This window comes from Penicillium griseofulvum, assembly GCF_001561935.1.
Source record: "Penicillium griseofulvum strain PG3 chromosome Unknown contig_84, whole genome shotgun sequence".
In the NCBI taxonomy this organism is placed as follows: domain Eukaryota; kingdom Fungi; phylum Ascomycota; class Eurotiomycetes; order Eurotiales; family Aspergillaceae; genus Penicillium; species Penicillium griseofulvum.
The window spans coordinates 1802628-1816065 of NW_024467475.1; the positions used below are offsets into that span (position 1 = coordinate 1802628).

The following is a 13438-nucleotide window of genomic DNA, read 5'->3' on the forward strand; positions in this document are numbered from 1 at the left end:
TAGATTATAATCCAATAATATTTCACATATTTCATATATTTCATATTTTTATTTATATTTTTTTATAAAAAAGATGGGCTCACATGCCTAACCTCTAAAGGGCATATAAGCTTCCCTATGTGGTCCCCGAGGCCTGAAATGACCGAGTGCTATATTAGACCATTTCTATTTGCTTTTTTTTTTCTTTTTTTTCTTCTTTCTTTTAATTATATTATCGCTTTTTCTCTTGGCTTACTGCCCCCCTGTACCCAGAGGCTCAAAATCTCGATCGTCACTGGAAAATTAAAAAAGCATTGAATAATACAGAAAATGGAGAAATTTAAAGATATCTTGCGCCTGACTCTAGAACTTGTAGTACCCCCCCCCCTCTCTTCCCCCCTTTCATCTCTTTCTCTCTCTCTTCACAGATCTCTAGGGCTCGTATTCTCCACGTGCTTAATTCAACACTTCTATCTCAACGGCCCCCAAAGTTATTTTTGGGAACGTCCTTTTTCTTCTATAACTACAGGGCATACTTGCCCTTCTCTATCTTCTTCACAACATTCACCTGTGGAGTCCAAGACTCCAATCCCCAAATTCCCCTCAACATGGTCGGTCCAGGCGGCGGTCCCCCACGTAAGAGCCACACCAAATCCCGAACTGGTTGCAAAACATGCAAGAGAAGACATATTCGATGTGATGAGACCTTCCCACAATGGTATGTTATCTAACTATTAGTATACCTTCTTTTACTAATTTTGATATAGCCGCAATTGTACAAAGCACAACTGCCGTTGTGATTACCAAGATGCGGCTGCCACTCCACGTGGTAGTCCCCCCGCACGCCGTGGTCCTGACCTCCTCATTTCGCCAGACATCGAAATGGAAGTAGATAGTTGGCATCGCACTGGCGTGCCTCCATATCCGGAGCTCTTGCAGTGTCCACGATCAGGGTGGTCTGGCTTATCTCGGACTGATTTGCGCTTGATTCACCATATCATTGGGCTTTCTATCGACTTGCACCGTCGAGGACTGAGTGGCTGCACTGTATGGGCCCAGAAAATGCCCAAGTGAGTACTCTCTAGACACTTGTGGGGTTGAACTTTAACTGACGGACATTCTATAGTTTCCTGGCTATTGCACTGGGCATCGACTTTGTTATGAGCTCTATCTTGAGCTTTTCAGCCTTCCATCTTGCTTTTGTTACGCGGGATCAGGAGACCAGACAACTGGCTTTCCATCATAAAGTCACGGCTCTCCAGGGACTACAGACCGCTCTGGGGTCCTTCTCGAAGGATAACTGCAATGCTATTCTAGCAGCTTCTGTGCTTTTATCATGGCAAGCGTCAGAACAGTGAGTGCTATAGATCAGGCTCCTTGATGATTCCCCGGCTAACACCAGAACAGTCAAAGTTGGGTGTCTTTACAACACGGTATCTCTAGTGTTCTGGAATCTATGCATCCATATTGGAAGCAAGAGTCAGATCTGGCACAGTTTATAGAAAATCAACGAGCACTGAGCACGGCAGATCTTTCGATGGCCGGTGTCTACCAACCCCTCGACGAAGATATGGTACATCTAGACCAAACCATCCAGGCTCTACGAATGACACAGAAGCGCATTTCCCACAATCTTGAGCACTCTCAACGCCTAGGAGAACTCATCGAATTCACTCAGCAATTCCGCGATGACTTCCCCAACCAAACAACCGAACAATCATTCGAAAGCATCCAAACCCTCCGCCGCTGGCTCTTCTGGCTCCCATCATCCATGCTCCGTAGCAGCGAATCCGACATCAGCGCCCTCCCAATCCTAGCCCAATTCTTCGCTGTCGGCATCTCTCTCGACCGCTTCTTCCCAGAACTAGGCGGTGCATACCTAGGCGCCTTGTCTATTAGTCCTATTGAAGAGATATACCGCATAATAGCCGCCCATAATGCTGCAGATCCTTACAACACCGACCTCCGTCTACCCATGGAGCTCATGGATCTGCCACGCAGAACTGTCGCCCGATATCGCAGCCGCCTTTCCCTCCCCTGGTCCCCTCGCTCATCAGTCGACCACTACTCCCCTGGCCCACCAAGTCCTTTCCACCCCGCAATTCAGGAGTACCCCCTCGTCGCCTGTTCCTCGCCTGCTTCCGCCTCCCCTTCTTACACTTCGACTTCTTACGCTTCGCCTACTTACGCCACTTATACCCCACCTCTGCATTCCCCTCCTGCTGTCAATATTGACAATTCTGCCTTCCCCATTCAAGACGGCTATGTCCCCGCCACACCCTCGCATCCTCTATACCCACCCTCTCCACAGCTCCTTGATACCCACGACGTGCACCTCGGTCTCTCAGATATGGGCCATACCCACGCCAGTTCGCATCACACGCCCATTCCTCATACGGCATCATATACCCCGCCATATGGTGGTGAGGTCCTCTGTGATCTGCCTCGCACAGAAGGCACACTCGGTCTCAATATGGAAGTCTATCCGCAAACACATCCGTTTGAAGTTTCTGGCTTGGCTGCTCCCGCTTCACTTTGGACTTGAATGTGAAGCTATTACCAGAAATGAAACAAAAACATGGGAAATTTCGGACTGAACAGGGTTGGTCCGGTTCTGGCTATTGGGTACCAGGAGAGAAATTGGAAGACATGGTCTTTTTTGAAAATATGGAGGCTACGGAGTTTGTTCTACTGGGAATTGGACCTGGAGAACATGTTATACGCGAGTGTTTCGGTTCCACTCGACTTTCTTTCGTTTATATATTCGGTTTTGTTGAGCATGAGCGTTGGTGCCGATTCAATGCTCGGTTTGGTTTTATATTTGTCGCTGGACTCAAACTGATATTTTGATATTGATATATATACCCTGATTTATCGAATATTCTGTTATCCAACTTTGTCTGTATGTTCGCTCAGTAGTATATTCGTTATCCACTATAACTTCAACACTACAATCTCAGCATTATGATCTCAGCACTATTTCAGAACTATAGCAATCTCGGCAGACCCCCAAACACCCGTGGATAATAAACAAAATCCATTCACCTCGGTCCATATCTAAAGATAGCAACCCCCTCCCATAAACGGATATTCTCGTACCTTACGATCGACAGGTACATATCCAAAAAGCAGCCCCCGGTAACATCACAACTAAGAATAGAAAATGCACGGGACACATATTAAAGGAATTTAACCTACAGATCCACCCCTCCGATTGGCAATTCCAACCCCGCCAACCACCTTCTCCATCCCTCGTATTCGGCCGCTCGCTTGGCTTCCCACGATCTATCCAAATGGGGCAGCAAACCCCCGAGCTAGCACCGATTCGGTTCCGCCGGGAGGAAGAGATATCCCATCTCGTATATCAAGTCTAATCCACAAGCGTTTCAAGATTGGGGCTGCGAGATTCAAACATAGTAATCCGTATTTCTTCACGAATATGACATATGCAGCTCGCAGCCCTATCGTCTATTTTTGGTTTTGTTTTCGAACCCGTTTCTTCAACGGGTTACTGGAATGAATTTGACTTCGTATTTTGCGGTTGGATCTTCGGGGATTAGTGATCGTCACCCCTCGTGTTTTTCTATATTTATCTTCGCTTTTCGGTTTTCCACAATTGAACCCGTTGGCTTTGGCTTCGTCGCACTAGTCGTGATGGACGGTTGTCGGAGGGCGTACGGAGTATGGTCTCCATATTCCCATTCCATACGCCCTTGAGTTCGCGTCTTCGATGGCACTCTTGTTCTTGGTCCTTGCGCGCATGGGGAATGCCGTTAGTCTGTGTGTAGTGGAATCCGCATTGGGAGATTTTGATGCATCTAGTGATGGATGGGCTTGAACTATTTTTGGGTTGAGTATCGGGGATATCCGTTTGTTGACTTCGTTTTCATTTGGCTCGTGGGGTCCCCCGAGGAGTAGACTAATTCTGCTTTTTATTTCTCTTCTCTACGATGGTCGGTGAATTCGCTTGGTTTGTTATGTTCTTCCTTCAATTTGACCTCAGGAGGAAGAAGAGTAAGTAATCACTCCGATTGATAGCCATGAATGCTGTATATTACTCTTTCTGGCCTTCTAGAGTGCATCTGTGCTGTAAGTGGGATCCTAAGACTCATAGACTCCATTCATTCACCTAAATTCAACATAACCACAGTTTGATATTGCTTCTTGCTTCTTGCGTGCTGTGCTGCTAGAAAATTCTCCGTTCATACTTGAAAATGTGCACGTGACTTGAGGCTACCACTTCACGTGACAATGACATAACCGCATTCCCGTTTGGGGAAGAAAGCAACCACAATATCGACAACACAACAACTCCCATTCAATTGCCCTCAACATCCATCACAGACAGTCAAAATGGCTGATGCAGGTGGCTGGAGCACCATCGAGTCAGACGAGGTACGATAACCCACATAGTCTATCTAAACAGCATACTAACCCAAACCAGGGTCTCTTCACCTCTCTCATCGAGACACTCGGAGTAAAAGACACCCAATTTGAAGAACTCATCTCCCTAGATGCAGACACAATACGGTCCCTAGGGTAAGACTCCAACCTCTACCACATTTCTATCCAAACCACTGACCAAAACTAACAATCCCAGACCCGTCTACGGCGTAATCTTCCTCTTCAAATGGACCCGCGAAACAACCAGCGGTCCAACCAACACCTCCACCCCCCTCGACGGAACCTACGACCAAACATCCCCAGAAAACCTCTTCTTCGCCGCGCAAACCATCCAAAACGCCTGCGGCACCCAAGCAATCCTCTCAGTAATCCTAAACCACGACAACCCCCCGGCCCCAACACCGCCCATCCCCCTCGGTGACGAGCTGCGCTCCTTCAAAGACTTCACAACCGGCTTCCCGCCCGAGCTGCGCGGCGAAGCGCTCTCAAACTCCGAAGCCATCCGAACGGCGCACAACAGCTTTGCGCGGGCGAGTCCGTTTGCGGATGAGACGGCAAGACCACAGGATGAGGAGAAGGGGGACGTTTACCATTTCATTGCGTATACGCCTGTGAATGGGACGTTGTATGAGCTTGATGGATTGCAGCCGTATCCTATTAGTCATGGGGAGTGTGGGATGGGACAGTTTCCCGAGAAGGTTATTGAGGTTTTGCAGAGACGCATTGCGAGGTATCCGCCTGAGGAAACGCATTTCAATCTCATGGCTGTTGTGAGGGATCCTAGGGAGAGGGCTAGGGAGATTGGGGACGTTGAGACGCTTGAGAGGGAGGAGAGGAAGAGGGCTGCGTGGCAGTGGGAGAATACGCTTCGGAGACATAATTTTGTTGGGTTTATTGGGGAGGTTATGAAGGGGGTTGTTGCTGGGAAGGAGAAGGTTGGGGGGTACGAGGAGTGGGTTGAGGGTGCGAAGAGGGAGACGAGGAAGAAGCTTGAGATGCGGAGGTAGATGGGGATCTTTCTTTCTATTTCTGATTTTTCTACATTGGCATTTCAGATACCCTTGAGATATGAAAAAAAAAGATATGGTATTCGATGATGATGTTGAAACCCCAACGCTATAGTATAGAAGATACATGTAGGTGTGATAAATCACCGATTTGACGCAGTATGTATGTACTGGCGTCCACATTGTAGATCATGATAATGTGTATGAACAAGTCTCCGTGGAGACTATCGTTAGTGCTCCTCCTAGTATGCCACAAGTCGTGACTTGACATGCTCCACTAGAGGCGCAGGTAGTTCCTCTGGTTTGATCAGATTCAGTGACAGCACATCACCCCAGAAGAACATGACTCGGTCCTGTGCGTAGGCCAGGTAGTCGAAGTCCCCTTCATCTTCTTCCTCAACATCTGCATGCGCAGGCGGCGTCACGGTCTCGCCATTTTGAGTAGCGAGCATCTTCGCAATACCTTCTTCCATACCAGGCACCTTGGCCTGGACGATACCCCAAGCCACCCACTGCGCCGAGCTCATCGCCCGCCACATCCGGGTCTGTTGCATGAGGTATTTCACCTCTGCGTCAAGTTCCGCCTCTTTAGACTGCTCGGTTTGCGAAAGCCGAGAGCTGGGTCGATCTGACACATCGTCCAAGTCCAATGGCGCAATTACAGCAGAAGTGCGGGCACGAATGGTCGGCGAGGCCAGAGGTGAAATAGCTCCGCTGGTGTTGAAAGGTCGGTGGGTAAGGTAGGTTGACACGAAGTGATATTGCTGTTCCGGTGTCGGGTAGGTGCGATTGTTGCAAGCCCATGGGCGCTCTTCATCGTGGTAGTTGTAGCACCACTCGCTCTGTTACAGTTAGCATCCGTTCCGATTGGCATGAGATTAGTGGACTTACAAAGTGGTTGGCAAACTCGAAGCCACGTGTATTGGCAGAAGAGTACTCAAAGTCGATGACGATCAGCTGTTTGTGTTCATTTGCAGGTAAAAGCAGTGGCGACTCCGTGGCCGGCTCCATGCGAAGCAGATTGCCATATTGAGTCTACACAACACGTCAATACCATAACCAAGGAAGGTGGAAGGGATGGAAACTTACATCGTTGTGCGCAAATACAAGCTGTCGCTTAATCTCAGCACTTCCACCAGAGCTGGCAACCAGCCACTGTTGGTACCTTTCGACAGCTTTGCGGAACACGTTCCATTTTACGCCGCAGACATAGCCGCGACGACGCCATGGTTCCAGTGCGGCTTTGGTCTCGTTTTGAGGGGATTCGATTTCCTTGTCCAGCCAGGTCATCACTTGCTCGCAACGATCCACCCACTTCTCCCAGTTCTTGAAAATCATGGGTCCGCCTTCGCGTTCTTCTTCAAGAAGTTCAACGCCATCATGTAATTCTCTCATCCGCTTGGCAACCTGCTTTGCTGTATCGGGCATCCGCAGCTCCTTGGGAGTGAGTGGGCGAGCCTCGAAGTACTCTTCGAAACGGCCATTTTGGAAGGTTCCCAGAATACGTGGGCCAATATTCTTCTTGCCGAGGCGACGAAGAATTTGCAGCTCATTCTCCCGGTCGATTAGATGATCGACTTGAGGACCGTAGATACGCAAAAGAAGCTTCCTGTAAATTTAATTAGCGGTGTCTCCATGGTAAAGACGGCAGGTTGTTGCTTACGGCGGGGGCTTCCTTGAAACCAGACTGTTGCTATCGGTCTTTGGAGGAGGCAAATTCTTGGGTGGTCCAACGACATACACGGCGTTTGTGAGAGCGCCGCTGAGTCGGACCACTTCGATCTCTGCCGCTAAATCCGCTGGAACCCTGCGCCAGCCCTTAAGCTGGAGAGTGTGTACAAGGCGCACGATCTCGGTCTTGAAAATCACCCAAGCCTCTGCATCCTTTGCTTGTTTCACACTCGCACTGGAATCGGCAATCTCTTCTACTGCAGCGCCGCCAGTGTAGGCAAGTGTCTTTGTATTGTCAAGGACAGCCTCCACGCTTGGCGGGGCCCCCTCGACATCGGTGAGTTCAGACTCGGATGCCGAGCCTCTTCGTAGGCCTCTGAGGCGGTGTCGAGATTGCTTTTTAACAGGTTGTCTGTGGGGCAAACCTGCACTGTTGGGCCGGGTAGTCGCATATTGGAGGAGGATCTTTTCCAGTTTATCAAGGGAAAAGGTGTTCTCCGAGGAATTCGAGCTGCGTCTTTCTAAAGAGTCATCTTCTGTAGCTGACTCGTTTTGGTTTGTTGCATGGGAGGTTGCTTCGGTTTTCCGTGCTTTACGATTCTGTCGTCTGACTTTCTCATGGTGAAGCCATTCGTATACTTGGTGGAATAGACCCTGCTGGGGATCTTCCTCGTGTCTGGAATGCTCTTGGTCTCCATGCTTGCAGCACGAGTGATCGTCCAGAGAAGGCATAGTGAATGGTTGTGCAATGGGCTTTGGGGACTGGTCCCGATACTATTTCAGATGTGTTTCGGCGGAGAGCCGAGAACAGTTCCACTTGCAAGGTCTTAGTCAAAGAGCTGATATCCAAGTCCGTTGCCGTAGATGAATCTGTTGGGAATTAGTACGGTTAGGATTAAGAAATGATTTGAAGGGGCGACAGTCGCCTCATGGGAATTACAAGGGGACAACGTGTATATGAACATAGCGATACAGTTGATTCCCTAACTACACGAGAGTGGCATAAGGAAAGGAGAGCCTACCTCTGAAAGTGGTAATGTCACGGGTAAGCCAAGACAAGGAGGCTCAAGGTGAGCACGCGACCAGTTGCAGAAGCAATTTTTAGTCGCAAAGAGCCCAGAAGGAATGATTTCTCAAGATAAAAAGGGGAAACCAAGGTGGGGGGAAATAATTGGACCCCTTAAAATCCAGGAAATCACCACGGGACAAGCGAACGGAAACGTCTTGGAAATTAGTGGAATACTACCCACTGACGAAATCTGGGGAGATCCAGTGCTAATAACCAGACAGAGAACCCAGTACTGAAAAGAAATGTCTTTTGAATATATCTGAGCTCTGGTGGGGGTATATGTTCAAAAAAAAAAGTGGCGAAAAAAAAGGAGCTTATCAGCTCAGGTGACTCCAAGGCTGTTTCGGGTTCCTGGCTAAGTAATCGGGCCAACGTCGTTCCTGGTTCCTTTATCGCAACACTTCCACCTAAATAGGGTAGTCTTTGAAAAAGGTTCATAGAACATCGGAATATCCGGGAATCGCTCGCACCACTCAGTAGTGGTGCGGAGTATTCAGTGGCGTTTATGGGGATTCGGGGTAGCTTCTCATTATCGGAACCGGTTGTAGAGGAAACATCGTGTTAAGAAACTGCCTGGGCGATATGGGTCAATGACATAGGTACATGGCGCTCATGGCTTTCAATTTGTCGCATGTGGGAGATGAGCTGGCGCCAAAGTTTTTCTTTGGTCTCGGCTCCGGTCTAGTTCTGGGAACGTCCATGGAGGATGTCGAAGTTTGAAGTGAGTAGCATGGGAATACTGGAGCTCTGGCATTTTCAAATCTGGCATTTTCAATGTCTCAAAGATCTGTTGGAAAGATCAATGTGGACAGAAGTTGGGAGGTTCAGAAGGGAGGTGTGAGAGGGGAAGCTTAGTAAATTACCGTATCAGGTGGTCTACGGTATTGCTTAGGTGTGTCACATATCTTTACATTTGCAGTAAGAAACAAATTACTTAGATCCAGATCGCTGTGATAGATTCACCTAATTCATATTAAGTGAGTGAAGCTAAGACCGAAGTTCGAATCCGAATCTCGCTAGGGAGTACGGAGTACTCAAAAGCATACATGAGCCCTCGACGTGAAAGAGTATACAGCAATACTTCTGCATTATCTTCAAGGCATTTTCTGAACGTTCTCTGTAGACAGGACATCACTCATTATCCTTTATTCTCTTGCCGATCCTGGATGTCAATTGGACATAAACATTGCCATCAGTCAAGCACAAGATTTAACCCCCAGATAGTCCATAGAACAGCGAGCATTTCGTAGTCCTTCATTTCTGAAGATCACGGGGATTTCAGTACATGATAGGCGCGTGGTGATCGTCTAGGAAAAGTATTTTGGCGTTCCAACCATGGGCTTTGTGAAGAAACATGTAAATCGGGAATGCTGCCTGTAGACGCCATTCAGCCACAGATTTGGTGTTGCACCGAGAGATGGTATATTTTGAATTCAAGCACAGAAATTTACTCCGTATGGAAATAGCTGTGTGTCCCAGAGGGAGTAGAGAAAAATAAAAGACGGTGATGAACAGGTCACAAAGCCATTCCTTGAAGACATAACAACGCTAGTCCCAAAGCGGCAAGAGATAACCAACCCCTTCCTCTTGTTCATATCAACTGTATCTTGAAAAATGATTCACCGAGCTGGAGAAATATATGAGTGCTTATTTGCTGGACGGTAGTATTACGAAGTAACTCGACAATTGCAAACCAAGCGCAGTCTTGATAGTAGTACGGAGTACTTGCAACCCCAACTGCGCATCTATCACAATTAAGCGAGGATCTAGTCAAAACTAAAATCTAATCATGAAGTCTACAGGTATTTCTCTAAAGCTTCTCTTCTTCCATCGCCATTATTTGATGATATCAACAATGGCCTGGACTCTCGTTGCCACGATAATCCCACTTCTTCTTTTCTATCTTTGGAAAAAGGTCACATATTACCGAACGAAACAATATGCTTTGTTTCCTCAGCTTCCACCATCGCTAATATGGGGTCATTTGGCCACGCTCGGGAAAATATCGAAGACAAATCGACCAAATATACACATTGGTCAGACGAGGCACATTCAGGCTTGAAATATAAAACTAACCATTGGTAGACGAACACTTGAGAACCATATACAATCGTCTTGGCAAGCCCGCACTATTTGTGGTCGATTTACGACCAATCAGCCCTCCTATGTGTGTTATCTGCGATCATGATGTTGCAGAGCAAGTATCCCAAACCTCGAAGCTGTTTCAGTACAGCCTTCCCAAATCAGACATATCCCACTGGTACACCGACATTATAGGCTCACTCTCGATTGTTCTTGCACGGGTAGGTTCGAAGAGATCATGATACATATCTATTAAATTAACTGGAGCCTAGGACGAAGAGTGGAAAAGCCTTCGCAAACAGTTCAATCCGGGCTTCGCCCATAAGCATCTCATCACTCTGATGCCATGTATCTTGGAAAAGACACAGATTTTCTTAACGAAGCTTGATAATTATGCTAGCACTGGCGAAGATTTCCGGCTGGATGAGCTATGTACAAATTTGACATTTGACATTATCGGTGCGGTTACCATGGATATTGATCTGGATGCTCAACTCGGGGAAGAGAACCAAAGTGCAATCGTTCGACTCTTCCGAAAGCTAGGCGCAACATACCGTGATACCAACAGCATGTGGAAATTCTTACTTCCTCTCCAGAGAAAGTTAATTTCTCGTCAACTTGGTGCGCGCATCAAAGAGCGTATCCAGGAAAAGTTTGACGAGCAGTCAACCTCACAAAGGCCGTCTCGCAGTGTCCTTGCTCTCAGTCTAGCCGACACGCATGAATTAACGCCAGAAGTTCTAGACCGAACTTGCGATCAACTCAAGTCTTTCCTATTTGCCGGTCATGACACAACAAGCATCTTGCTACAATGGACATTCTACGAATTATCCCGGACCCCGCACATCTTGCGTCGTGTTTGCATGGAACTGGATGAGATCTTTGGTCCTAACTCGCACCCAAACCACGTCCGAGATCAAATCTTAGAGCGTGGAGAGAATGTCCTGCAAAGAATGACTTTTACCTCCGCCATTATCAAGGAAATCCTTCGTCTGTACCCACCAGCTGGAACATCGCGACTTTCTGCCCCAGACACTGGGTTTAATGTTCGACTACCGAATGGTCAAGACATCTGCCTGGATGGACTGATGCTCTACAACTGCGAGAGTATTATACACCGTGACCAAACCGTGTATGGTGAGAAAAGCGATCAATTCATCCCCGAACGCTGGTTGGAAACCGGCTCCACCATACCGGCGAGCGCCTGGCGTGCTTTCGAGCGCGGACCTCGCAACTGTATTGGACAAGAGCTGGCGAATATCGAAGCACTTGTGATTCTTGCGTGTGCAACACGGCGATTTAATTGGGAGAAGGTGGGACTTGGAGCAACCAAGCGGGATGAGTCAGGTGCTCCAATTGAGAAGGAAAACGGACAATACGAAGTCCAGGCAGAACTGTATAATGTAAGTACTCAAAAGTCTACCTGGCGGACTGAAGGTTATATTCGTTTACTAACACAGTTCAGACACTGGAGATTACTGCCAAGCCAGTTGATGGGATGAGGATGCGAGTGAAAATAGCAGGAGCATAGAATCCGATAGGTCAGAGTTTAAATAGATCACAAAGCAGAACGGCCAAAAATAAGTTCTCATACAGCGTGCGCTTTAGCACCCAAGAGAACTAATGGAGTCATTATGAGACATTTGATGCTGCCAAGCGCTTCTGTGCAGATGCCAGGCCAACTGGGCTAGAGTACTCCGTATTCGAGGAACAAAGAGACAAAAAGGCAAATCGAAAAGTGAATGCATTGGGCTGAAAAGGTAATTCAATAGCTAGGCTGTCACGCGACTGTCTATCCCAACTTGCATGACCATTATTGTTGAGGCGTCTTTTCCCGAAGGCATGTAAATAACTACGGAGAACTCCGTATGTGCAGTATGGATTCGACAAGTTCGATATAAAGTACGGAGTATGCAGAGCAACTAATGATATGAAAAGCTATAGATAGATATTGTCTCATCCACAAAGTAAGGGGGAATTATAGAAGAACAAGACCAGCATCCCTTAGTCAAATAAATATAACCAAGAAACAATATTCTACTTCGTATACAGACAGGCTTAGCTGAGCATAGAAATATACGCCACTCTGTACTCCAAACAATAGAAGACTTCTAAACTGCACGTCTGACCCCGGATTAAGATCGGCTATGCCGATTCCTCCTACGCCAAGCAAAGTAAATTTCAGTCTGAACCCATGTGGAGAGACCAAGTGAAACACACTCACTCAGATCTCCCAGACCGGAGTTTTAGAGCCCGAAGCTATAATTAGGGGGTGTCTTTTTGTCAGCGGCACTATATCGCAGACAACATTCCCGAGGTCTCTCATTGTACATATAAAAAGCCCGATTCTCGCCAACTTATCATTAAATATATTTCATCTACAATCTCTCTCTATCATTGAATCACCAAGTTCGAAATGAAGTTCACCACAGCAATCATCGCTTCCCTCGTGGGAACCAGCACCGCCTTATTCGATAAGAACCTGCGTATGCAATTCTATACTCATTCACAATACCCGAACTAATAGTAATATAGCATGGGGCAAACGCGACTACTCCTGCGTAAACGTCTACCAAGGCATCCCCGACAACTCAACTGTCTCGGCTGGCCAAACCGTGCGCGTCCGTTTCGACCGCAAGCCCACCGGACGCTGCCAGGATCCGTTGAGCCAGTACCCCGGTGACGACTACAGCGTGTGGCTGTACAATAACCCTGTCCGCAAGATGGATACCATCTCCTTCGATCAGTCTATCAAGATTACCGATGGGATTAAGGAGAAGGCGGGTCTTGTTGATGTTACTATTCCTAAGGATTTGCCTGAAGTTAAGGATGGTTCGGTTTGGTATTTGAGGGTTGCGACTACGCTTTCAACGGCGCCGCAGGTATGATTCTTTCTTTTTTCGGTTTTGCTTTTGGGTGGGATTATGTTCGGGCTGTGTTTATATTGGATTTTATGATTTCAGGGGCTAATTGATGTTATGCAGATGCCATCCTTGTTTAACGCTGCTGGGCCATTTACGGTTGTTCGTGCATAGATGATTTGGGCTGGTTTAGAACAAGGTTGATTGAAGAGTGGGTATGGTCTTATTTATGCATATAATTATAGCCATGTCACTACCTATCTTTGTTAAACATGACAGAAAATAAACTGGAGCATATGTGTATTGAGTTGGGATCCAGGCACTTGGCCGATTAGAATACCCAAGTCTTGTTGTTAATACTATAA

The 13438-nt window shown here is 47.3% G+C and overlaps 5 protein-coding genes across 5 annotated transcripts; 4 read left to right on the forward strand and 1 right to left on the reverse strand.

Moving 5' to 3' along the window:
• Positions 1-587: 587 nt before the first annotated feature.
• Positions 588-2524, forward strand: PGRI_052030 (putative C6 transcription factor RosA-like; the record flags this gene model as incomplete). Its single annotated transcript, XM_040792916.1, has 4 exons — positions 588-697; positions 747-1049; positions 1106-1333; positions 1387-2524. 4 exons carry the CDS (start codon positions 588-590, stop codon positions 2522-2524), a joined length of 1779 nt encoding a protein of 592 aa, XP_040644883.1.
• A 1808-nt stretch (positions 2525-4332) lies between these two features.
• Positions 4333-5390, forward strand: PGRI_052040 (putative 26S proteasome-associated ubiquitin C-terminal hydrolase; the record flags this gene model as incomplete). The annotated part of the gene is made up of 3 exons (XM_040792917.1): positions 4333-4374; positions 4424-4518; positions 4580-5390. The coding sequence occupies 3 exons, from the start codon at positions 4333-4335 to the stop codon at positions 5388-5390; spliced, it is 948 nt and encodes a 315-aa protein (XP_040644884.1).
• A 242-nt stretch (positions 5391-5632) lies between these two features.
• Positions 5633-7793, reverse strand: PGRI_052050 (uncharacterized protein; the record flags this gene model as incomplete). The annotated part of the gene is made up of 4 exons (XM_040792918.1): positions 5633-6232; positions 6282-6425; positions 6480-6999; positions 7054-7793. The coding sequence occupies 4 exons, from the start codon at positions 7791-7793 to the stop codon at positions 5633-5635; spliced, it is 2004 nt and encodes a 667-aa protein (XP_040644885.1).
• Positions 7794-10295: 2502 nt separating this feature from the next.
• Positions 10296-11743, forward strand: PGRI_052060 (cytochrome P450; the record flags this gene model as incomplete). Its single annotated transcript, XM_040792919.1, has 3 exons — positions 10296-10433; positions 10485-11615; positions 11678-11743. The coding sequence occupies 3 exons, from the start codon at positions 10296-10298 to the stop codon at positions 11741-11743; spliced, it is 1335 nt and encodes a 444-aa protein (XP_040644886.1).
• Positions 11744-12628: 885 nt separating this feature from the next.
• On the forward strand, positions 12629-13247 carry PGRI_052070 (uncharacterized protein; the record flags this gene model as incomplete). Its single annotated transcript, XM_040792920.1, has 3 exons — positions 12629-12698; positions 12748-13094; positions 13197-13247. 3 exons carry the CDS (start codon positions 12629-12631, stop codon positions 13245-13247), a joined length of 468 nt encoding a protein of 155 aa, XP_040644887.1.
• Positions 13248-13438: the final 191 nt, after the last annotated feature.